This window comes from Micromesistius poutassou (genome assembly GCF_964030765.1).
Source record: "Micromesistius poutassou genome assembly, chromosome: 6".
Classification (NCBI taxonomy): Eukaryota; Metazoa; Chordata; class Actinopteri; order Gadiformes; family Gadidae; genus Micromesistius; species Micromesistius poutassou.
Genome location: NC_140276.1, coordinates 11,238,886 through 11,265,466, shown reverse-complemented (window position 1 = coordinate 11,265,466; position 26,581 = coordinate 11,238,886). Strand labels below are relative to the sequence as shown.

The following is a 26,581-nucleotide window of genomic DNA, read 5'->3' as shown; positions in this document are numbered from 1 at the left end:
ATATAATAAATACTGTGTAAGAATCTCTGTATCTCTGATTGTCTGCTTGCAACAGAACAGTGTTTTTTTCGATCCAGATTGTTATGGGGGGTGGAGAGGGAGGGGGGGGGGGTCTGGTCTGGTCTAGTCTCTTCTAGTTTGGTCTGATATGGTTTATTGTGGTCTGGTTTGGGAAGGTCGGGTCTGGTCTTGTTTATTCTAGTCTGGCCTAGTCCGGTCTGGCCTGAGCAGGTCTGGTCTGGTCTGGTCTTGTTTAGTCTAGTTTTGTTCTAATGTTGGTCTGGTTTAGTCTGGTCAAGTCTAGTCTAGTCTGGAATGACCTCAGCTTGGTCCGGTCTGGTTAAGTCTGGTCTAGTCTAGTCTGCAGGGCTAGTTGTTGTTTTATTGTTCTGCTTGCAATCTTGTAAATTGTATAAGCTATTAAAATAAACATTTAGATGAGATGGTGATTTAGTTTGGAGTGGAATGGCTTCTCTTAAAATATTTTAAAATGATACAAGGGGATGTGCAATTAAACACAGTATTTAGAATATTAAGGGTTAGAGTTTAGAGGTTAGGGTTTTATGATATTATAACCAAAATGTGGTTTTACATAAAAAAATGAGTATGAGTGTATCATCTCTGTGTCACTGAATTGTTTTCTTAAATTTTTTTGTTGGTATTTTGATTTGTTTTAACTTTATTGGCTCCATATACACAAGGCCAACCCGCTGAGGGTGTGAAATCATCATGGTTTTACAGCTCACCTTGGATAACCATGCAACCCTTACACATTTCCATGGAGATGATCCCAATGAGGGGGAAATCTGGGAAAAAATGAAACGTTCCCATAAATAAAGGGGAAAGCTACTGTAATACTGGTTCAACTCCAAGGTGAAAGTTACTGGTTTAGATCCCCCAATGTCCACAGACAAATCTGTAGGCATCCTTGAGCCCTAAGATGCCCTAACCTAACCCCTACCTGTTTCTAAATGACATCTAATGTATCTAACATTAACTGTGTGTTACCTAGATCAAATTGTCCAAGCTAAATAGTTTTACCCAAACTGCCCATGAATCGGATCTGTCACTCATTTTAGGCCTTTGATTTTAGTACAGCTATAGGATGGCTTCTGAGGCCCTCTCTCAACAGGACACGTGTCAGGGCGTCAGAGCATGTGGGCTGCCTCTGTGAAGGGCTAAAAACCTCCTCTTTATCATCAGCATCCCTCATTGCTGTCTTATTTTATTCATCGCTGTTGCATGAGATTGTGTAGAGAACTTACCGTGTGTTGTGTTGAGTTTAGTAGGCTATTCATGGTTTCTGTATTTTATTTCTATATTTTATACCGTTTTTTTTTGAAGGCGCAGAGTGGTTAGCAGTGTCGATTAGAATGATATGAGCTGATCTATTGGTTTTATTAAGGGGTGTTGTATTAAGGCAATTGGTTAAAAGGGGGAAAAAAACTATTATAACTACTACTAATTATTTTGGAGAATTAAAAAGGGAAACAAAGTGCTTCTTATGTTGACATTTAATTTTGTCCCTAACCACATCAGTTTCTGTATTATTGGTAATAAGCGTCAGAAAAGTCTATCTGGATGACACTGATATTGACTGTTGATGTTTAAAATAGGTTGCAACAGAGGGTTTGGAAACGGCTGATTATCAAGGCAGGTTCTGTTGCTACGGAATCAGAAATATCCCATCTTACCGGGAAATAAACTATGACCTGTGGACTCACTGCAATTCAAAAACTTTAACAGAACAGTAAATATTAGGTTATTGGGCCGACGCACTACATCCACACAAACAGTATTCTGTTTGAGGCGTTTGCTTAATTTATCTCTTGTTTACTTCTTAAACATGACTTTGTATGATGCCTTGATGCATTGGGAATCCCGAACATAAGGAGATAGGGATTTTCACATGTAAAAAAAATTACTTTAGCGTGTAGCGACTTATTTTAGATGTTAGATGACTTAAAGCTTTCCGTTACATTTCATTTTAACTGGAAATAAAGGGATTTGGGGATTTTAGCAACACCGCAAATGACTCCTTTCTGCCTTCATACCAAATCTAAAGATCACATTCAAGTTGAAAGATTGACAGAAGTAAGGAAAGAGTCTTTCTTTTTTAAATTCAGGGTACAAATAATTTCAGGGTGCAGAAGTTGACAATGTAAATTATGAGGTCTGCAAATGTTTCCCTTTTCTGCATGTCACGTATTCTGTGTTGATCTATCACTGTAGAGTTGTCTCAGCAACTGAATCATACTTTTGGAAAATTAATGCATTAAAAAATAAAAAATAATAAAATGTTTATCAAATTCTGTTGTCAGAGCTATTATTAGAATGTCATGATCATCCATTGGAAGTTATGTAAATAAATAATTTCTCAAGTTACATTAAACTGCGGTCAGTGCCAACTCTGTTGAGTAATTGGGTATAACGCTCAATCTATCTATGACTTGTACTAACTAAAACTAAAATAACAAATTGCTAGTGTTAGAGGTTTTGAATATATAAAGCATGACATGTTGAAGTTATTCATATATACCATACAGGAGGGCAAACGTCAGCTCAGTCTGTGCAGTAATTAAAAAGTGATGCTAGTGCCACCTAGTGGTCAGTGAAGAAAATTGCATAACAGTAGATGTATTTGTACTATTATTACTGTTGTAAGTACTACTATTCCTGTTGTTAGTACCAATATTACAGTTGTTAGTACTATTATTACTGTTGTACTATTATTACTGTTGTTAGTACAGTTATTACTGTTGTTAGTACTATTATTTTGTATTTATATACACAGGGAGATAATACATACATACATGTTTATTGACAAACGTTGGCTACGCAGAATGTAGTGACACTCTATATGATCGACCATATATATATATATATATATGTATTTTTAAATAAATAAATACATATATAAACATGTACTCCATGCTTAGTAAGCGAAACAATCACAGTGCATATGGTTCTTCACAGCAGATAAAAAAACACAGTGAGTCTATCTGCTGGCTACAGTTCGAGTGATAAGCCTTATCTTCTGAGAAGTTAACACACCCCCATGTGTCTTTCTACTAACCTAACTCTGGCCCTATGCCCAGAGTTAGGCCTCAAAACAAACAACATCACGTGTAGGCTGTCTTTACAATTCTGTGACAAAAATAATTTCATTCTATAATATAAAACCATAATTTCTAGAAAAGCATTTTAATATTTGCAATATTTACAGATATCATATTTTACAATATAATATTTTAGATATAATATATTATGGTATTTAATTGACTAGATTATGAAATGTGTCAGAAATCCAGCCTTTATCGATTATGATGATAAATAGCTGTACTAAATTTGCACTTCGTATTTCAGGTAAATCTAATGAATTGATTATGGCAATGAATTGCTTATTGCAATGTGCAAAATCAAGAAAACAATATTCATACGTTAAATTGGTTGATCTTAAAATCATGAGCACAACACTAAATTGTGTTTTTACACCAATGCCTTTTTGAAGAAAAACAATGTACGTTAAAAGTGGGGAAAATAAACTACTGAAATCCTTAATATAAGAAACAGATGCATGTACATGTAGTAACATGGTAAGAACATACATCGCCCAGTAGAAGGCTTTTGTGTCTTTCTCTTTCCGTGGGACACGACCGTTGAGAATCGCACGTGATTTACGACAGCTTTGCTGGCAGGTCCAAAAGTAAACGTATTCCTTCCAGATAAAAAACGTCACATCCAATCCCCTTTTTCTATTGTTCATAGAATTCTCAAAACATCATTCTAGAACTCTCAAATGATTGATTTACAACTTTCACAGATCATTCCGGAATCCAGAGAGCATTCCGGAACTCATTCCAGAACTCTCAAGAGATGTGTGCTAGTGCCTTCAGAAACTGCGGAAGAACTTGAGGGAGAGTTCGTAAGTCAGAAACATTGTGGCGCTCATGGGAAAGCCCCTGATGGCGTTGACTGAAGCGCCACGGAAAAACACCTGCAGAGAGAGGAAACACAAACACACGGTTTGACACAGCGGGACCAGTCTCATGGTGCAATATGTATATGCGCTCATTCATTCAAATAAAGTGTTTTCTTTCTGTACAGTATATATTTTTTTAGGTCTGTTATTCTTTCACATATGCATTACATTGTCTCCCTGTTACAAAGCAGTTTGTTTGTTTCCCCTGAATATGTCCTTGAATAAACCCCCCACTGCAGTTCAGAGTAACCCTGTCTGACCACCACAGAAGTGACCTTCCCTCTTAGATAAGAGGCCAGCACGGCCAGCTATTGATCCTTCGTTCCATCCCACACTGTGCTACGTAGTCTGCCAACACACAGCGGCCTAGACCCCCGTGACCTCCAGGCCAGACCTCCATGCTCATGTTCACAAACGCACACACACGTGCAAAAATGATATTGCTGTTTTGCACTTTTGTGATGTGAGAGACAGATTTACATTCTCAGATTATTAAAGTACCATCTAATCTTATGATCAAACTAACATAAAATACTACTGCAACATGCGTTTGTGTGCGTGCGTGTGTCGGCTGAGCAAGCACGTGTACAGAACTGTACTGACTGTTCACATGACAATCGCTTACTATGTATATGTATGTATATTGTATTGTATGTGTATTGCTTTATATATATACTTTTTTTTGGTCTAGTATTTTATGTTTAAAAAAATTGTGCCGTTAAAAAGTAGTTGGACTTGTCATAAGCATTTCAGTGTGCAGTCTGATTCTCTGGTGTTCTGCGCGGCTGACAGTAAAAACTTGAACTCAATCTATGGAGACTTGTGTGTACACAGTAAGAACATATGGAGCCATGATATGGAGAAGATATGACCTCAGAAACGTGCTCATGATAAACAGAACTGTCCTTGAAACTGAATTCTAAGAAGAGAAAAGCCCACAAGCCCCGCCTCCCTCTTTAACCTACTCCGGACCTCTGTGACACCTTCTTTTGTTTCCTTAAGTGTACTTTACTTTAAGTTTCATTTTCATTTCCTATGGCCATTCAAAAATATATATTTTATATTAGAACTGAACTGGTATAGGTTGTGGTAGTGCTTCTGTATACGTGTGTATATTTTTTTCAAGTTATTTCCCAATGAAATCCTTGACGACATCAAACGTTTGTGCAACATTACCCATGGTACAACATTACACAATGAGGCTCAGGGATGGCCTACTACATGTTAGGCTGCAGATATTGTGGGTTCTAGCCCAGAGCCTTTGGGACACTACATGGTTCTCACCTTAAGGCCCTCTGTGCGGTAGCTCTGGGTGATACAGTGGAGGATGCCCGTGTACTTCCTGTGCAGCTGAGCGTCCGCCTGCATGCGACTCTTCACCACGTCCGCCGGGGTCGCGGTCACCCACGAGATCGAACCTGCGGGTCAAGAGTGGCAAGACGTTGAGTCCTGGGGTGGGCTCCGAACCCTTGAGAAGGAACCCAGAAGGGGATCTCTCCTTCCAGACTTATAATGGTAGCATCAAAACAACCAAACAAAGGCTAAGCATGATTGGTTTCTCTCTCTTACGTGTTACAGGTTAAATTCCCTGTGAGATCAACAAATGCTTTGAAGGTGAGGGATTAACTGGCTGAATCGGCCCCTCTTACCCGAGGATTAACGCTAACATTGAACGTCCCTGTTTGACATCCCCCAGTCTGACAGTGGAGGAGATATACAGTCTTTTTGCAGCAGGCAGACAAGCTCTCATATTACGTGTGTTAGAGAAGTGGTCCCCAACCTTGGGGTCAGGACCCAGTACGGGGTCGGCGGCTCACGTGGTACCGGCTCGCGAAGAAACAATAAATAACTTTCTTTTTTTTATAGCTGCCCTGAAGAGTACCTCGTTCAAAACCAAATCATTGAATAGACAAGCTTGTTCAGATGGTGTAGCAAAAAGAATGAACCCATCCCAACTGAGCGATGGCGATACAATGTTCATTAGTAGTGAACAAAGTGTACTCCTTAAGCACGTTCATGTTTCTGCACGTGGACCACTTCATGGCTGTCTACGCTTTAAGCTCATGCATGTTGCAGAAAATATGCAACAGCGAGCCCTGGTGACACACTTTATGATAGGTAACAGTATACGGGGTAACACCGGACAACAAAAATATTGTCTGACATAGTACCGGTCCGTGGAGTTAAAAAAGGTTGGGGATCTCTAAGTTAGAGCACTAGACCAATGACCAATGAAAAGCTCCCCTGGATGCAGTTCAGCTACATTGTTACACAACTTTACAAGTTCATGCACATTTTCAGATGTGACATGCCAACCACTTTTTATCCACTCAATCCTTCAGACCGGAGGGAGGACTTTCTCCTAACAGAGATAGGGATATACTAGCTCAATAATAATCACAAATCATGAAATCCATACTGTGGTGGGAATTCCGGAACCAGGAATCGTTTCTGTGAATCGTTTCTGTCATCCGAAATTATAATAACAATTAGGATAGTTTATCCGAGTCCATCCAAAGGCGAAAAGGCATAATCAACAAATGCCAGTTACAGAAACAGAATGGGGAAATATAATTTTCCCATTATACATACACAAACATCATCCTAGTTATTCTCATTCATTTGTGCCGTCACAGTTTCACTCTATGGATGTTTGTTGTTTGATGTGCTAGTTGTCCATCTTGCTCTGTGTTCGTAGACCAGATGTTTGAATACTGCATATGGTTAAAGTTAACCGAACACAGCATGGAGTTTCTTCCCCAAAATATAAATAACCCCCCCCCCCCACTCTGAGGGAAACATAATCAAGGCAATGCTTTGTTCTTAAGAAAACAAATATTAGATAAACATTTCAGCTGCTGTCACCATGGTCACAGAGGGGCAGACATATTTCTGGGACGTGGCATCACAACATTGAGACGACGAAAGGGAAGAGCAGGAGAGCAACTTTGTTTTTGTCGTTTCTTCATCCCTTCCTTCACTTGCTTTCATATCTTTGAACTGCCTTTCTTTCGAGAGGAGTTGTCATGTTATACTGACTTGACTCAAGCAGGCATTTAAAAAACCAATCACCTAGCTTGAGGGTTAGCATTAGCAAAAAGTAAGCTTTATCTTTCTTTTTCATTCATTTTTTTGTCTGGAAAAAAAGTACAGTAGCACACACTTGTGTGATCTCATGTCCTGTCCTACATCATGTCCTACTATCTGGGTTCCCTTTCCCGGACACCAAAGCTGTCAGTAAACAGTAAGGCTAGCCGTCCCAGCCGTTACCCCACTGACATACTGACATACTACACAGCAGCAGCTGCAGGGCTCACCCACGGATCCGGTGTTACTCTGGCACCTGAGGTGATCTAGTTCATGGCAGGGTGCTGACCTGGAGCGCCACTCAGAGCAGCTCAAACAGCCCCACGCAAACGGGCTGAGAACCAAAAACTGTCTCAGAGAACCGCCCTGGTCCGATCCACTCTGGTCAGACCCTACTCAGGTCAGACCCACCCTGGTCTTACCCTGCCCGGGTCCGAGCCACCCTGGTCAGACCCACTGTGGTCAGACCCACTGTGGTCAGACCTGCTCTGGTCAGACCCACCCTCGTCAGACCCTACTCAGGTCAGACCAACCCTGGTCTTACCCTGCCCTGGTCAGACACACCCTGGTCAAACCCACTGTGGTCAGACCCACTCTGGTCTGACCCAGCCTGGTCACACCCAGCCTGGTCAGACCCTACTCAGGTCAAACCCTACTCAGGTCAGACCCACCCTGGTCCGACCCACTCTCTGGTCAGACCCACTCTGATAACACCCACTCTGGTCTGTTATCATAACCTTTATGATTTTATCAAGAACAAGCTGGCCCAATGACCTATCCATCTATCTATCTTATCCCCCATGAACACCATTTGATTCAGTGTACAAACATATTTGAATGTTTAATCCACATGGCCATGCATCTTTCTCTCCATCTATCTTCAGAATAAGCTTCAGAATAAATTGTTTCTAGGTGGCGTGATTGCACACAGTTTTACATTTTACATTACTGTGTTATAAAGAATTTAGTGCAGGTTTAACTAAATAGGGGTTGGATTTGTGGTACTTGTGTAATAGCTTGAAAACACTGTTTTTAACTCTTGTCTAATGTATGCCTGATGTATGCCTGATGTGTGCCTGATGTGCAAGAACCATAAACCAGGGGCATGCTTTGCTCTGATTAAAACCACACTATCGAGCTAGCTTGGAACTAGGCCTCGGAATTTGGCTGGACTATCTGGGGTGCAACGCCACAGTGGAGAGGAGGACAAGAGAAGAGAAGATACAATTATGAAGGCGTAACCAAAAGTAACTAATACCCCTGGTTTTAAAAGGGGATTAACAATAAGGTTAAGTCAGGAAATATATTGCAATGTAACCTTTCTATACTTACTCTGTAAACAGGGGAACTGTGTATATATTAGAGAGAGAGAATGTTAAGAGAAAAATCAAACTAATTTAAAGAGTAACGAACCACTGAATGATTAAACCACAGTTAAAGCTCTGCCACTGGTGAACTCTAGGTACTGCTGCTGGAGCCAGACCTAATTTGATCGGTAGATAAAGAGAAAGCAAAAGAGACACGGCTAGATGGATGGAGAAAGATAGATGTGGTTTGATTTGATTAGCTTATAACTCTGTAAGGGGTGTGAACCCAGCTCATTTTGAGGAAAGGAGAGCGAAGGAGTGGGACACAAAGTTTTGTATTGTTGTTGTGATGGTTATTAAATTGCAGACAGACTGCAATTGAAAAAATCGGCACAGCCCTATACTCAATTAACATTTTACTACTTGTATCCCCATGAAAACAACCCTGAAATCCCTGACGCTATCAAAGCAACCCATAGTGCCGTCTGGACCCCTTTTACCTGCCAGTCCCCCGGCCAGGCAGATGGAGGCAGGGTGGGCGCTGGTCCTGCCGTCGGGGCTCAGCAGGCCACAGAAGACAGTGTAGGGGATGAAGTAGAGCGTGTACCCCGGGACGTCCCTCAGCACCATGGCCCCGGCGCCCCGGTACAGACCCTGGATGCCCTCGCTCCGCAGGATGCTGCTCACACAATGGATGGGCCCCCGATAGACTCGCTGGTCGGCCACGCCCACCGCTCCTAGCTGGATGTTCGCGCCCCCGGCTGCGTTCCCCGTCAACTGGAGGTTCCCTGGACAACGGGAGGAGGAAGGAAGGGAAACCTTCATGTTTTGGTTTTGTGGAACAAATGCAGTATCTTACAAGGGGGCTTACCAGAGGGCTGGCAACCGTAATTGAAATGTCAAGTCTGTCTATTCTGATGTCGCTAAGCTTATATTTATTGGTTTAGAATTATTTTTTTGGTGTTTTTTTTTTGTATTTTTATCCACACACACACACACACACACACACACACACACACACACACGATCAGACACATGAACACATTGATGGGAATGTATTGTTACATTTTTGAATTGATGAAACAAAAACTGTAAAAGAATTGTAAAATTGTTTTTACTAAACAAAAAATATAAATAAATAAATGTTTATAATAATTACATATGCTCATTGTTTTATAAACCCATACAATGAAAGGAATGAATTGGGTCAGAGAGAACCGCACGTGTGTATAAAAGTAGATGTAGAAGGTGAAGTAGACGGTGAAACATTAACAGTGTTTCACTGTCCACATGTATCGAACCACATGGAACATTTAGAAACTACAAACTGTTACAAAGTGGTTGGATAGAGGTATGTCCTGGACTGGACCACATGAAAGGTTTATTTCCTCCTACATGGCTGTGGTCAGTTTAGTGCCTTGATACACACAATCCGTAATCTACCACTTAATCTGTTTGCCAACCTTAGGCTAAGGGACAACACACAAGAGAGAGAGACAAAGACAAGGACAGAGAAAGGGGAGACAAAGAGATAGTGACACACACATAGTGACAGACGGATGGATTGACACACAGACATACAGAGACAGATGGACACACACACACACACACACACACACACACACACACACCTGCTAGGACTGTCTGGGTCTGCATCTGCAGGCGGATCTTGACCAGGTCGACGGGGGCTCCCAGGCCCACCGACATCAGACCGGTGAGGGCGCTGGCCACCGTCAGGTCCAGCATGCCACAGGGCTGCAGCTCGTTGCCGTAGCGATACTTGCTGATTAGCCGCTGGGTGTTGCTGAAGAAGCCGAACACCAAGGAGTTGTAGACCGTGACGCTGGCTAGCGGGAACGACATGCCCTTAAAGAATCCTGCCACCTGGAAGAAACACAGGAGATGGTTAGGACTAGTCACTAACTAACTAACTTAAGATAAGCCATTACATAATCATGCCACCTTGAAGATACACAGGAGAATAGTTGGTTAGGAATAGTCACAAACAAACTAACTAAAGACATGCCCTTAAAGAATCCTGCCACCTGGAAGAAACACAGGAGACTAGCTGGTTGGCCTTAGTCACTAACTAACTAACTAACTAACTAACTAACTAACCAAAGACATGCCATTAAATAACTGTGCCACCTTGAAGAAACACAGGAGACAAGCTGGTTTGCCATAGTCAATAACTAACTGACTAACTAAAGACATGCCCTTAAAGAATCCTGCCACTTTGAAGAAACACAAGAGAACAGCTGGTTAGGACTAGTCACAAACTAACCAGCTTAAGACAAGCCCTAAATCCTACCACCTTGAAGAAACACATGAGGACTAGTCACCACATAATAACTAACTAACGACATGTCGGTACAAGAAAACTGTCACCTTGAAACACAGGAGATAAGATAGCTAGTCCTAACTAGGTATCAAGATTATGGCACCACCAAGGAGAACACCAAGAGCAAATTTCCAATTGAATTTAAAAGGGCGAGGGTAACCCCCTTATACAAAAAAGGAAGTAAATTAGAGCAGGGAAACTATCGCCTATCGTATCCATATTATGTTGCCTCTCAAAAATAATGGAAAGGGTTGTTTATGAGCAAATAGAAAACTACTTATCCTCACACAATCGTCTTTATAAATTTCAATCTGGTTTTAGAAAGTCACACTCTACTGACACTTGTCTGCTTTACTTGACGGGTCACATCAAGAAAGAAGTGGATGAAGGAAAATATTGTGGTATGGTTATGTTAGATCTTAAAAATGCTTTTGACACAGTTAACCACACTATTCTGTTAACTAAACTCAGGGCCGTGGGTTTCAACAATTCATCACTTCAGTGGGTTCAGTCCTATTTGGAAGGCAGAGAACAAGCAGTGGATTTAAATGAGATTATATCTAATCCACTGCCACTGTCATGTGGTGTCCCTCAAGGAAGCATCCTAGGGCCTGTATTTTTTCTACTTTATATCAATGACATGGAGTCAGCTTGTAACTGCAACCTCTATATTTTTGCAGATGATTCAGCCCTCTTCGTCTCTCATCAAGATAAAGCTGTGATGAGAGGTTACTGAGGGCTGTCAAGGTTATTTCCAAAATAAATTAGAAAATAAAATTTCTGACTAGAATATCCCATCTAATTGATAGGAAAGCTCTGGAGATACTAGTAGTATTTCAATCAAATCAATCAATCAATCAATCACCTCATAGCTCAGATTTCAAAGTTTGTATGAAATCCTGTGTGTGTGTGTGTGTGTGTGTGTGTGTGTGTGTGTGTGTGTGTGTGTGTGTGTGTGTGTGTGTGTGTGTGTGTGTGTGTGTGTGTGTGTGTGTGAAAATGTGCATTACAACTGCCACAATGCTATCTCAAAACAAATATTGGGTATAAAACATCAGAATGTGCAAAACATACATTGAGAAAGAAAAGACTGAAGAAAACACTACAAATAAGAATGTAACAGACAGTGAAAGACAAAGAAAGCGAGAGACAGATGGACCAACAGGCTGACTTAAAGGCAGACACCCCGGGAGGAAGTATTTGATTCTTACAGTCTCCTTCCTGTAGATGGTGAGGACACAGTGGAGTGTGTTCCGGTAGCTGTTCCCAGCTTGGAGGCGTGTCTGGCAGAAAAACATATTTAACCAGCGTCAGAAACCTTAAAATGATACTCCCTAAAACTACAGGAGAAATATAACTACATATTTATGGATAGATACACATTTCTCCTACGGGGGATTAATAAAGTTGTATTGTATCGTAGATGATGCCACTACATTTTCAGAGCATTGGTTTGAGCACAATAAAAAAAATGTATACAAAAAAATATTTATAAGAAGACAATTTTTTAAATGCTGACCTATAAGAACAATCCGCATTGTACTCTCTAATGAATGGACACAAGTGGATAGGCAGTGTATTCGTGTTTCCTAGCAGTCATTTGAGGTAGGCCGAAGTGAAAGAGCTTCTTAATACCTTGACTGTGTCCAGAGGGTGTCCCACGACCACACTGGATGCCCCTGGAACCAAGCCAAAGAGTTATATTTCACCCCAAACACCCCCCCGCTATTTAAAGACATCCTGATTGAGTATGTAGGGTTAGGGTTAGGGTTAATTTGAACTGTAGGCGTCTCAAGCTGATTGACCATACATTACGAGTTTGTATGTATCTTTATAGCCCATGACTATTTGTTATTGGATAATATTATTGATATTTTATTGGAAAGGTGTATGCCTATGTCTTAGGAATACACTGTTCTGTTGAATGAGACTTTGTTGCCTTTACATTAGGCCTGCAGGCCAATTTGAGGAGGTGTTTGTCAGCAGTGGGAACCAAAGTTTTAGTTTTTGTCTGGTGTTTACATTTTCTCATCCCACACAGAACTTTCAAAATGTGTTTGTTAGACTAAAAAGTGACGAAACACACATTTTATCAGTGCCCGGCCTCCATGGAGGAAGAAAACCATACACTGTATATCACTTGCCACAGATTATTCTAAGTGTGTAAAACTACGCCCCCTGGAGGACACCATCCACACTTCTCTATACATTCAGCGTTCAGAATATAGAACGTCAACATGCAATACTGAAACTCTGTGACGCCGTAAACACCTCAATATCAAATTCATCCATGACTGAACCTTTAGTGCAATATCGGATACACGTCGTTTTTAATAGCCAATATGTATATATGATTATGGTTTTGGAGGGGTTGGTCAATGTAACGTTACCCCCTATTTATATATGGACAGGACAGTGCATGCGCGAAAAACACTTTTAAAGACATGAAAATTAATTTGAAGAACACCAGACATGATTATATATATATATATATATATATATATATATATATATATATATATATATATATATATATATATATATAGTTAGTTATATTTTGTTACGTTTTGTAGCACATAACAATAGGCGTAAAACGGGGGATTGAGAGGCTCTGTTTGTTGACTCACCCCCAATCCATCCTGCGATGAAATCGTCTAAATGGATAGAACTCATTTTTTGGTTTGCTGTGGCCAATTTCTTGTTTATGGTCAGACTCAAAATGCTGCTGAACTGAACGGCAAAGCTCGATCAGGCGGAGAGTTGCGCTCTCTGAGAATGTCTTCAACCAAACGCCAGTTGTTGGCACATAAACACTAACTTTCAAAACAAGCGACCTTATAGTTTAAATAGGGAGGATGATGAGTGGGGGGAGCTAATTCAATGCCATTGATAAGGCAACCAGAGAGCAGGCACCGGGTTACTCTGACCAATCAGAGAGGCGTACCGGTGTGTACGGCAGCTTTGCTGGCCAATCAGTGATGAGGGATCTGAAAACATATGGAGCTACATCTCTGTATGAAAATGAGCCATGAGGCCTTGAAAAGAATGTAAATACAAGAGAGAATAAATATATATAAAATAAAAATAAAATAGCAAAACATTTTTTTTGTTCAAATGGATACTTGGCTACGTTTTCATCTTTCATCTTCTACTTTATCGTAGGCTTCCAGCTATTGCATTATTATTATTATCTTACTATTATCTTAGAGCCATTTGACATGTGTGCTGCAAGATGCATTACTTCTCTTACTACAGCATACAACTTATGTTAGGTTTTATTCCATGCAACCAAGGACGTCCTCCCACTGATCAACACCCACTCCAGCGATATGTCACCGATAAGTGACCCTTCCCCCACCTCAGATCATGAAAATGTACCATGACACACACACACACACACACACACACACACACACACACACACACACACACACACACATACACACACACACACATACACACACACACACACACACACACACACACACACACGCACACACACACACACACACACACACACACACACACACACACACACACACACACACACACACACACACACACACATACACACACACACACACACACACACACACACACACACACACACACACCACTTAACCTCACAGCATTTGGGGGTGTAACTGATGCTAACTGATCCCTATAATGCACTGATAAGACCCTTCTTGGATGTTAGTTAGTTATTAAGTATCAAGGACAGCAATGTTACAAGATTTTCGCAATTTAGCTCATAATGTAACCAGACCGAGTTGCAAATGTGTATTCGGACAGAGCAAATAAAACATGAGCTTGCAGATCCGTCTGGTTACATGTGTCCAATGGCATGGCTTCAATAATATTGTTTGTTCTATGTCTATGAATGACGTTTTATTCTCTGTTTACAGCTTGAAAAGAAAGTGAAAATGTTACTAAAATGTGACCAGGACCTTAGTTAAACTCCAATTTCTAGGTGTGCTACTATAGCCTTTATCTGGAAAGCTAGTTACGAAAAGTAGCCATACATAGCCAGAAAACTGCACATTATGTGAGATAGGGCCCCAGTTGTCACCAATGGTGCTTCTGTGAGCAGGGAGCAACGTATGGGGAAGCCCCATTCTACCTGTTCTGAGTCTTGTGATCTATGATCACTGATCAACCTCACACCTGGTTGACAAATAGGGGTAACAGGTGGGTCTCAAGGCTGCAACCTTTGTCTGCTACACCAAATAAATTACAATTGAATTTGGAGTGCTTACAGGGTTAACACGACCAAATGTCGGGTTGCAAAGCTGTAGACCCACCTACCCTATTTGTGTGTGGGTGTTTGTGTGTGTCTGGGCTGCTCATGTTTCTCTTCAGTAGATGACTGCATGCATTGCAGCCTCAGTAAACTGTGTTAGATTACATCTGGAGTCATCATTCAGCTGTCATGGCAACGCTGCTGCATCCATCATCTCAATCACATCAGATCAGCCACAACCTAAACAAACCCAGACCTGTACCATATTCTACACACATTTAAACAACAAATATAATATAATAAAAAATAATGTCATGTAATGAAATGTAATGTAATAGAATATAATATAATTATTATGTTATAATATAATATAATACATATTATATCATATTAAAAAAAATGCATGAATATACTGTATGTTGGCTTCTCTACTTGTAACTGGGCAGGATAGTGTAGGCCTCGGGTGTTTGAGCCCCAGCCAAGAGTACAGGCTTCGATCCCCAATGTCTGCAGCCTAACCTGTAGGCATCCTTGAACCAGCTTCCCTAACCCCTTACATGTTCCTTAATCACAATGTACTGTAAAACACTTTGGATACAAGTGTCTGCTAAATTCACGAATTTACAAAACATTGAAATAGGAATAAGACACTATTTGAATATGGTTATAAGTCTGTTTTCAACACTTATATTCCATTCGTATGGAGGTTCTCGAATCAGCTTAGTTTTCCCTGTCAATTTTCAGAACTGTGTAGGGGTTAATACATTGAGCTCTGAGTAGAGGAGAGCAGAACATTCCTGGTAAATATCCTGACAAATAGGCCCAACGCCGTCTGTGCTGTGCTTACATCTGGTAAACAGAACAAAACATACCGACCACTCTCTCTCTTTTATTCAGAAGAGAGAGAGAGTGAATGAGCAAGAGACAGACAGAGAGAGAGAGAGAGAGACAGAGAGAGAGAGAGAGAGAGACAGAGAGAGAGAGAGAGAGAGAGAGAGACAAACCAACCGAGTACAAAACAATGTAAGACTGATATAAAGGGAAATATCTAATCATTTAAAATTTTCTTTGCAATATATATATATTTGGTAAGAATATATATATTTTCCACAGATTGAAATATTGAAGATGTGAATGATTTTGCAAATACATGTCTAATGTATTTAAAAAAACTGAGAGAGAGAGAGAGAGATAAAAAAGAGAGAGAGAAAAAAAGAGAGAAAGCTGAAAGCTTAGTGAGAGAGGAATGCGATACAATGTCCGAAAATATAAATCTTGGGGCAATTTGAAATGAATATGAAAGGTAGCTGAATGTCTCGCTCCTGCAATACATTTAACATGACAATTATTAGAGTGTGAGCTGTCAATTACCGAGACGCAAGTAGGCCTACACTTAGATAGACAGAGACAGGCTGCAGGTTCGAAAGACTAATTGATTCTACCCTGAAGGAGGAACAGGGGCTCAGCCTGCAGAATCGAGGGTCAATTTGATCAACAATGGAAGTCTGCTGCTTGTGTAAACACTAGCAGCAGTACACTCTGTAAAATATTTGCTCCTGCTAGCCTTGGCAGCATATCAGCACTTAAATAATGTTACATCAATGGTAGCCCAAAGCACGTGCAAACAGAACCACATGGCGGCAGGGACTTGCCTAATGGACTCGTCTGTTCATGTCATTTTAGTTTTCTGGCTTCTTGGTTGCAGAGACAGGTGCATGTGACATGGACAGCACATTAGCGGCCTGACAACCACCCAACATCGTCTTGACGACCTCCTAGCAACCTCCCGGCACAACACACCGTGTGGTTCAAAAACATATTGAGGCCAAACTACCCTCCTGTAGTGGCACTTCTCTCTGTCTATACCGACCACTGCATTTAAGAGTCTTTCCTGCCCGTAGTCCTTTGCTGCATGTCCTTCCTTCTATTTCCCATACCTTCCTGTCCATCTCACTCTATGTTAAAGCATAAAAATGCTAAATAAAATCGTATAAAAAAAAAAAAGAGATTCTAAGAGAAAAAGTTTACTTAAGTGACTGATATGGTGGCCTTTTTAATGTGAAGATGATGTGCACAAATGATCATACTCGCAATCTCCCTTAAAAAAGACCAAGCGGAACACCTGGCACCCTCAGACATTGCGTTGAGAGGTGTACGTAACCTAGGCAGCAGCTCCTGTGCGGAAAACGTGCTCTTTGTTTCTAAAAAGCCTCACAGGCCGTTCTTCCAGAGAAAGGATTCATAGTGGATTGAGGGTGTGTTTGGTAGGCCTTGAACAGAGTCCTATAGAAACAGAGAAACGCTCTAAATCAGTCTCAACAAAAAACACCTTCAACAACTTTATTGGTGTTTTGGCATTGGACTGTGGACATTGACAATTGCGTCCAGTCCTTGGGACTGAGCCTTCTGTGAGTTGAATGCACCTCAATGACCTCAGGTAGTTCTAAACATATTTACACAGGAACACAGTCTCCAAAACACATCTGTTTTCCTGTCTGGTTTCAGTGACGCTCTCAGCTCCATCAACATCATCAGAGAACATGATTCTGCTAATAAGCAAGTCATCCAGTGGAAAAGAGTGTGAGTCAAAATTAACGACAAAGGTCTCTATCTTTCTCAATGTGATGACATATTCATTGCAATTTGTTGTTAACTATTAATTAATTGCTTGTGTTAATTAATGGTTAATTAATTTGACCTTGGTGTAAATACCTGATATGGTTGTAACACCATGGCATCCAGGAGGACCATCTTAGACCTTTGAAGTACAAGAAACAACGCAAGACAAAGAATCATTGGTTACATCTGTGTCATAAAACACTCTGAGACCATGGAAAAGCAAGTGTTGCTAGTGAAGAAAGTAAAGAAGTAAAATGCAGGAGTTAAAAATGCATTATGTAAGCTTAAGATTCCACAATGCAAGGCATACACAAGTAGTAAAAATAACCTAATAAAATGTTATGCATCGCGACGCTACACTAGGGGGCAGAATAACGTAATGTTGGATTGTGCAGACGGTCCATTAATTCCCTCTCTGTGCTACGTTTCAATGTCACGGTTTCAATTACGAGTGACCTTTGGTCCGGCGAGGCACGCGTGCCGTTACAAACAAGCGATTCCTATATAAACTGTAATATATATTACCTGCCCTGTAAATATTTTTGACCTTAGCTTGTCTACTGTCCTCATGCTTCAGATGCAGACTCTGCATCTGTTCAAGAAAATATGCTTAAGAAAATAAAAAAAAATGTGGATATAGATTACAATAAACAATACAAAAGCATGCTAGGCAATACAAATAGAAATAGGCCTATAGAAAACAAATTATGTACCAACATGTTGTCCTCCTCAAAAACATAATTCATTGTAAAGGGTGTGTGTGTGCCGAGTATGGGACCAGAACAGGCAGGTGTGTGTGTGTGTGTGTGTGTGTGTGTGTGTGTGTGTGTGTGTGTGTGTGTGTGTATATGTGCGTGGATGCATGCATGAATAGGATATGTATATTGTATGAATTTATTACCAACCCTATGAATTTAAGTGTATTTTCTGTGTGAGTCGCTGTGTGTGTATGTTTATTTGTAAATCTAGACATAACTGGCAAGTGGCATGTCTAATCAATATTAATTACATAATTATGCTTTGCAAAGAAACAAATGAATATATGCATATGGGTTTAGCGATGGCTGTAATTACAAGCCTCCATCGATATACCAAGGAAGGTTCACACAACCACACTGTATCACATTATAACGTAATAACTATAACAACACCTTGACCCTGTTGGTGGGCAATAAGTAGCGCTAAACAGTGAGTGTTGTGTAACAGCATTATTTCAGTATTTAATCTGGTTTATCCAGCATTACCTTTTCGACCTCAAGCAGCCTAAAGCAAAACACAGATGCAATGTGAATAATAACAACATGTCTTGATGTAACACCTTCATTACACTGTACACAAAGTCAACAAATAAAAAACACAGTCAAATTAAACCAGATACTGTAAAATTATAATTTGATTGTTTATCGTGCTGTCTCGCCATCTTTACTTTTTTTTTTAGCTCATGCCTGCAACGCTTCAATGGCTAGTATCCCCCTGGGTTACTCTGTCACACAGGCTACTCAGGGAAGAGGAAGCCATCATGGAGTATGTTACAGGAGCCTACATGGGCACCCCGGAGTGCACTCATTATCATTCCCTCCAAGGCAGCATCAATTCATTCTGGGCATCGTTGCAAGTGGAGACAGTCTGTTCCCTGGGTGACAGGTTCCGAAGAATGTTAGCTTGGTGGTCGCTATAATTGCTCGATGATGTTCTGGCTACTACATGGCACACTGTTTGTGTTGTATCGGACAATTAACATACAAACTGAATTGACGATGCATATCAATTCAGTGCAGCAGGTTGTTGGTGCACATTTCAAGTTATTGAGAAAAATATGTCATTCTCTGTCTGTATTGGTCTCTCTCTCCCTCTCTCTCTATTTATATATATTCATACAATATTCTATATTGGATTGCATGATACGCCATATTGTATTATTTAATACTATACTTCCTATGCTAGGCTAAACTACACTACACTATAGGTCTACTTACTAATTAGGCCTATACTAACAAGTAGCTAAAAATACATACATCACAAATCCTGTTCTACCTAAAGCAATTTATTTGTACCCAGTTCAATATGTAGATTTACATGCAAAATAATACTTCATACTGAATTATTTCCGTTTGCTGCCCAGTGGACCTGTACCAAGCATTCCCAATATACCAATTGATCAGGGAAGATCTCTGTTTTGAAAATATGAAAGCAAATTAGAAAACAGGGTGTAGTTTTATAGTCTGCGGCCCCCTCTTGTGAGGTAAGCCTTATTGTATCAGGTCCCTACACGGCCATGAACAAACCAGCGTATGTTGCATTCAATAAGACTTTATTAATTTTTTTATTTTTTATTAGTTTTCAGGCCGTCTGACCTAGATATGGGTCTGGATCCTGGGGGAGACACCCTACGGAGACCGTTGTTGTTATTTAACTCAGCTTTATGTTATTTATGTTATTTATGTTAAAGCCTTAACAAGGACTTTGGAAAAGGTGTGATTGTTTCCCAAAACAAAAAGTACATTACCCATATGCTGTTTATCGCCTCTTGTGGAAACCCATTGGTACATTTCAGTTAGCAAAATTAGGTAATAGTAAGGGCTAAAGGAACTATTTAATATTTTAAATGGTAGAAAGTTTATGGCACATATAAATGTATAAATGTATACATTTATATTCTTACATTGTTTATGTAGGGTAAAAGGAATTAAGTTAATAATTGGAAGTAATTGTCTACATTTGACTGCAATAATTCATGAAACATTTCTGCTTTCCTCAGACATATGTGACTGGGCTTTACACTGAGAAGCCAGTCTTAATCATTTCCCTCTCCATTAAACATTTCTATATCCATCCTGGTCTGAGTCTGGCCCCAGGGGACTGCGGGAATAATCCTACTTTTCTGCGCTTGGCCTATTTATCCATTTATCAGGGTGGAAAAATACATATTACACACTATGAGCACCTAGGATTGCATTAAGAGTAAAAAAACTGATGGAGCCCTTGGGCCACTTTGAAGCACTCTGCTCAATTCTATACATGGAGATGTGGCTACTTAAACTCCTGCTCATACACATACTGACTGTGTGCTAACCATCAGAAAAATGAAAATTGGGTAAACAACACAATCAGATTGTAACTCGCTAGGGTAGCTTCATGCATTTAAAGGGTCCCTTTATCAAGTTTCGTGTAAGCAAAACACAAACCATTACCGATTCTATTCATTGGTGACATCCCGAGTGGAAATGCCCATCCAGATGGATGATACACGGATCAACTCTACTGTAGCAGCCTTTCTGTTCAATACAGTCAAACACTCTATTTCTTAAGTGGGTTGCACACCAAATGAGCCTGGAAGTGCCTCATCGCACACAGCCTTGCGATACAGCACCTATATTATGGCTGCCATTTCCACCCATGGAATGGGTGGAAATGGATGGCAAGGGTTTGAGCAGATCTGGAAGTCCTATTTCGACGATGCTGTATGGCACTGTTGGTGTGAGCAATCTTATTGAAAATAATGTATTCAGCTGATAGATGATATGAATGTAGAATACCACATATATATAGATCTTCAGACCTAGACCTCACGACGGCCTGGTGCCCATTTGAACAGTTAAAAAAACCTGGAGAACGTGGAAGCTATACTGAGCAGTAACTAAGAGTGAACTTTGACCTAGACACCCAGTCTGACCCTAAATTCTGCTGAAATATTGTGGTTAATCAATATCTTGTCTCAAACTAACTTTCGAAGTGCTGCTTAATTTACAAGCAAATAGTGAATTTACAAACATGATCCAGACTGAATAAATGTTCAATATTTGGATGATTGGGACTCGCACAGTCCTCTCCATGAAGTTTAACCAGCCCATAAAAAGGCAGACGTTGGCCAGTCTATCTGGTTGCGTCAAACTCTGACTTTTACCCTCACAGGCTGTCAACCAGAGGTCAAAGTTCAAATATCAACCATGGGAAGGTATTTAGACCGTGACCAGAGGGCAGTTCAGTTTTCTATAAAAAGGACCACACATTGAGATGTATTTCATTGTATGATATTATAGGATATTGAATATTATATGATTAAATATTGTATGATGTTAAACTGATCTAAGCTTGACTCTCATTATATTACATTATGTTATGGTATTTTTAATTAAATAACATAATATTAGATACAATTATTTTATTATATATATATATATATATATATATTACATTATGCATAATGTTACAATTCATACTGAGTGTTATGAGGATTTAAAACCCTCCACAGTCTTTCTTGTCTCAAAGCTCTGATTTCGCCAGCTGACACACACTGATACCAGCCTCCACGTGTGGCCACTAATCTGTGCACGTTTATGTGATTGGTGGTGCACACACCCGCATACTCACACACACACACACACACACACACACACACACACACACACACACACACACACACACACACACACACACACACACACTATGCAGCTAAGGGCGAATACATTGAAGCGGATTCAAATGAAAAACCCATCAGCAGTATTGGAAGGCTGTTTTCTAAGAATGAGAATGAAAGACAGCAGATTCCTGGGTTACTGTGCCCTCTGACTACCTCTTCCACTTTGTGTTTATTGTTGTATAGTGGCCCAGTATATACGTAAGAAGCATCATCCTTTGTTGTGATCAAGGGAATAACTCAGCCAGGCCCTTCAGCTCAGAGAGAACTAACAAGACCAACTGGTGTGGCTAAACAATTGCACAGTTCTGGTTCTAACGTTGATTCAACCTCATGTGTCTCTGTGACATCGCTGTGAGGGATTCTTCTAGTGTTTCATCGTTTATTTGCTTACATTTTGTGATTTATTCAGCTGCTTTTATCTCATGTAAAATACAAGTGAGGCTGAGAACAAGCAAAGGAAATCAAAATAATACCTTGATACAGAGATATTACCTACAGAGGTATGATTTAAAGCCAATATTTGTGAAGATTTTTGATATCCCATTGCTGCCTTGACTCGACTTTACACAACAGGAGAAGTAGAAATGTAGTGGGAAAAATAAACATCAACATTATCGACCATTGACGTAGCATATTGGCCTACTGTCAACAATGTCTCACCTGACGATAAGGTTAACGTTTAGGTTTATTTTTTGCGTCTCTCTTTCTACTCTTATTCTTTTTTTAGTTTTAATCTTTTGCATTGCATTAGCCTACTACTACTACCATTACTACTATATGTATCATATTTACCTCTGTATTATACTCATATAATGTTGAATGATTTAATATATAATATTTATACAGATTAATAATTATCAAATATATAATATTTATTAACTACTACTTTGTTTAGCAAGACTACTGTTTTACTACTGTCCTGTACTTGCTGCTGTGGCAAAAGATGCATGTAAAAATAATAAAATATGACAATAAGAGGCTAAAGTTGGCTTAAGCACCACTTGAGTGTGGTTCACAGCGATAAAAAACAAATCTCTTTCCTCAAGGTCAAAACCATCAAAACTAAAACTTAGAAATAGATAAGAAGATGTTTCCTGGATAAAGGGGGGAAGAGGGTTTAAAATAATACTAACATGAACTTATTGATTGACCATTAACTCAAGCCCTGCATTTTCATTAATTCAATGCATGTAAAGCCACATTTTAACTTTTAAAGGTAAACAATATTTTTAAGTGAAATTAAGTGAAAGTTGCAATGTGTGACAATAGCATAGTAGAGCCATACACGTTGGCATCAAATAGTTGCATAGCCAGTTAGTTTGGAGAGAACACTGTTATTGAGTTTTTTTTAATTCTGAAAGTCTCCTGCCTTCTTTCTGGTAGGAGCTAGATTTTACACATTGCAACTTGAGGTGCACTGTACATATTTACTTTGCTTTGTTTTTTTAATATTGATTTAATTCTAAATCGTAGTTATGGTAAACTGATTCTAATCTGCTATCAGGATTTTGGGACTGTTTACATTAAAATATCACACTTTTATCAAGGTATCTTCAACTTAGTTAGGTGTGGCTTTGGGACTACTGCAACAGTAAACCCCTTGACAGCTTCAGACCACTGCTTTTAAAATGCATTCAATCAGACCTTGACTTCAGGTCAACGCACGTGCACAGAGTATAACAACATGAGGACGTGTGCAAGCTCATGCCCGCACACACACACACACACACACACACACACACACACACACACACACACACACACACACACACACACACACACACACACACACACACACATAGACACACACACACACACACACACACAAGCCCACGCACACACACACACACAAGCACACACAGAAATACAAAACAAAACTGTGTTGAACACATACACCTCCTATATTTTCCTGGCCTGTGATTGGTGAACAGAGTGGTCACGCGGTCAGCTTGCGTGTTTGTAGAGAAGGTTACAACATGTCATCGCCTTCGGAGCCATGAGTCAGACCGGCTCTTCCCTGTGTTTCCACATGGCTGCATGGCTACCTCCTTATTTAACACATTACAATATGTCGCTGCAGCCCTCTGTGTGTGTGTGTGTTTCACAGACAGACAGACAGACATACAGACAGACAGACAGACGGAGAGACACTCACACACATACACACACAAAGAGCCACACACGCACCCAGATTCACACACACACACACACACACACACACACACACACACACACACACACACACACACACACACACACACACACACACACACAGAATCACACACAGTTACACACACATTCACACAGGAATGCTGTTGTGTGTGGGCATGTGTGCGTGTGTGGGTGCATTTGTGTGTTAATTTGTTTGGCAGACAAAGGATGTTAACAACAAAAAAGTTTAATATTTTGTAGAACAAATCAAACAAAAATAAACAATAACAAAAACAAAAATAAAAAACAATTATAGCAAATCAAGAAAGAAACCCATAAAACTAATTTTATGTTTGTTTTCCAAATTATTGCTTTATAGTGAACTGCAGGGAATATATATTCACCTCCTACACAGTATATAACTTCAAAAATATGACATGACACAGGAAGGAATGCCCATAGAACAGGATTACAGATCTCAAAATGAATGGATCAATGAATGAATGTATTGATAAATACATTTCTGGATGAAGGGTGAAATGATGGAGTGATGATGAATTAATTGATGAATGTATGTTATTATGACCCTGAGAGAGAGACCATCCACTGGACACAGAACCAGCTGGAAACTGAGTTGCACTCCCTAACCTCCTACCATCACACCAAGACATCAGGAACACACACACTATCAACAGATTACACAGCTATGCAAAGACATTGAAAACACTCTAGACACTAACAAACTGCCATTCTGTTGGGAGAAATGCAACAATGTGCGATCACAGCAGTGCAATTGACCTGTTGTGATGAGAGAAGGACCTCAAACTCAACATAGACAGACTCATCCCCCTGGACTTCAATCATTTACACATCTGTACACATCTGTACACATCTGCACACACACACTGTAAATAGAGTGCATGCAATATCTTTACTTTATCTGTTTATAACCCTCACCCTGTTTTACACTGGACTTTTTATATACTCTTATTTTTATATATTTAGCATTTAATATTCTACTTTTTGACATGTGACATGACATTTACATTTTGAATTTAACTTTTTATATTCTACTTCATCCTCTCCTGGAACCGTCACCTTATCGTGGTGGAGAGGTTCGCGTGTCCCTGTGAACCTGAGGGCTGTGTTGTCTGGAGCCATGAGCTCCTGGTAGGGTCTCCCATGGCAGAGTGGTTTCAGGTGAGGGGCCAGACTAAGAATGGTTCACAAGACCCCAATGAATATACAAAAAAGAGGAGGAGAGACCCTGCCCGGAGGAAGCCCGGGGCCCCCGTCTGGAGCCAGGTCCAGACGGAGGGTTCGCCGGCGAGCGCCTGGTGGCCGGGTTTGCCACGGAGCCCGGCCGGGCACAGCCCGAACAAGCTACGTGGCACCCCCCCCCTCTTCGCCCTGTGGGCCCACCACCTGCAGGGAGACCCGCTGGGGTCGGGTGCGCTGCCACATGGGTGGCAGTGAAAGTCAGGGGTCCCGACAGACCAGACCCGAGCGGCAGAAGCTGGCTCTGGGGACGTGGAACGTCACCTCACTGTGGGGAAAGGAACCGGAGCTTGTGAGGGAGGTGGAGCGCTACCAGTTAGATCTGGTGGGGCTTACCTCTACGCACAGTCTCAGCTCTTGTACCGTACTCCTGGATAGGGGTTGGACTCTATTCTTCTCTGGAGTTGCCCAGGGCGTGAGGCGCCGGGCGGGTGTGGGGATACTCATAAATCCCCGGCTGAGTGCCGCGGTGTTGGAGTTTACCCCGGTGGACGAGAGGGTCCGAGAGGGTCCTCCCTACGCCTAAGGGTGGTGGGGGGGAAAACTCTGACTGTTGTTTGTGCGTATGCACCGAACAGCAGTTCAGAGTACTCGGCCTTCTTGGAGACCCTGAATGGAGTCCTGTATGGGGCTCCGGTAGGGGACTCCGTAGTTCTGCTGGGAGACTTCAACGCCCACGTGGGCAACGATGGAGACACCTGGAGAGGCATGGTGGGGAGGAACGGCCTCCCTGATCTAAACCCGAGTGGTCGTTTGTTACTGGACTCCTGTGCTAGTGTCATGACCCGGCTCAACGGAGATGACAAAAATGGGAGAGACAGTGCATAACTTATAGAAAATAAAGATTTATTTACATAACGTAACAACTTAACAAAGTAACACCAGTATGAGGTGTGTATGTCAGTAGTTTCAGTCATGTAAATGTGGGTGTATTGATAATGCGATGTGGGGTGTTGTGGAGAAGGAATAAATTAAATGAGAAGCCAAAGCAAACCAAAAAGGTGCGGACGCCTGCGAAGAGAGCAAAAGAAGAGCGACCAACAACAGGCAATCAGCTGCCCTTTATCCGGCTGGAGCACCAGGTGCTCCAGATCCAGCTGATGGCATCAGATGGCATCAGCTGATCACCTTGAGGAAGAGTCATATGATAAGTAGG

General features: G+C 40.7%; 1 protein-coding gene across 1 annotated transcript; it reads right to left on the bottom strand.

Moving 5' to 3' along the window:
* Positions 1-2,889: 2,889 nt before the first annotated feature.
* On the bottom strand, positions 2,890-13,542 carry slc25a48 (solute carrier family 25 member 48). Its single transcript, XM_084469271.1, has 7 exons — positions 13,345-13,542; positions 12,353-12,396; positions 11,929-12,000; positions 10,008-10,260; positions 8,877-9,164; positions 5,267-5,400; positions 2,890-3,997 (listed from the first exon to the last, which is right to left on the bottom strand). Exons 1-7 carry the CDS (start codon positions 13,388-13,390, stop codon positions 3,893-3,895), a joined length of 942 nt encoding a protein of 313 aa, XP_084325397.1. The 5' UTR covers positions 13,391-13,542; the 3' UTR covers positions 2,890-3,892.
* Between the last annotated feature and the right edge of the window lie 13,039 nt (positions 13,543-26,581).

Excerpts from the sequence above, each read along its gene's own strand:
- slc25a48 (XM_084469271.1), bottom strand. The coding sequence starts at position 13,390 with ATGAGTTCTATCCATTTAGACGATTTCATCGCAGGATGGATTGGGG. Across the intron at positions 12,397-13,344 it reads CATCGCAGGATGGATTGGGG|GGGCATCCAGTGTGGTCGTG; the intron begins GTGAGTCAACAA and ends GCTTGGTTCCAG. Across the intron at positions 3,998-5,266 it reads ACCGCACAGAGGGCCTTAAG|GTGTTTTTCCGTGGCGCTTC; the intron begins GTGAGAACCATG and ends CTCTCTCTGCAG.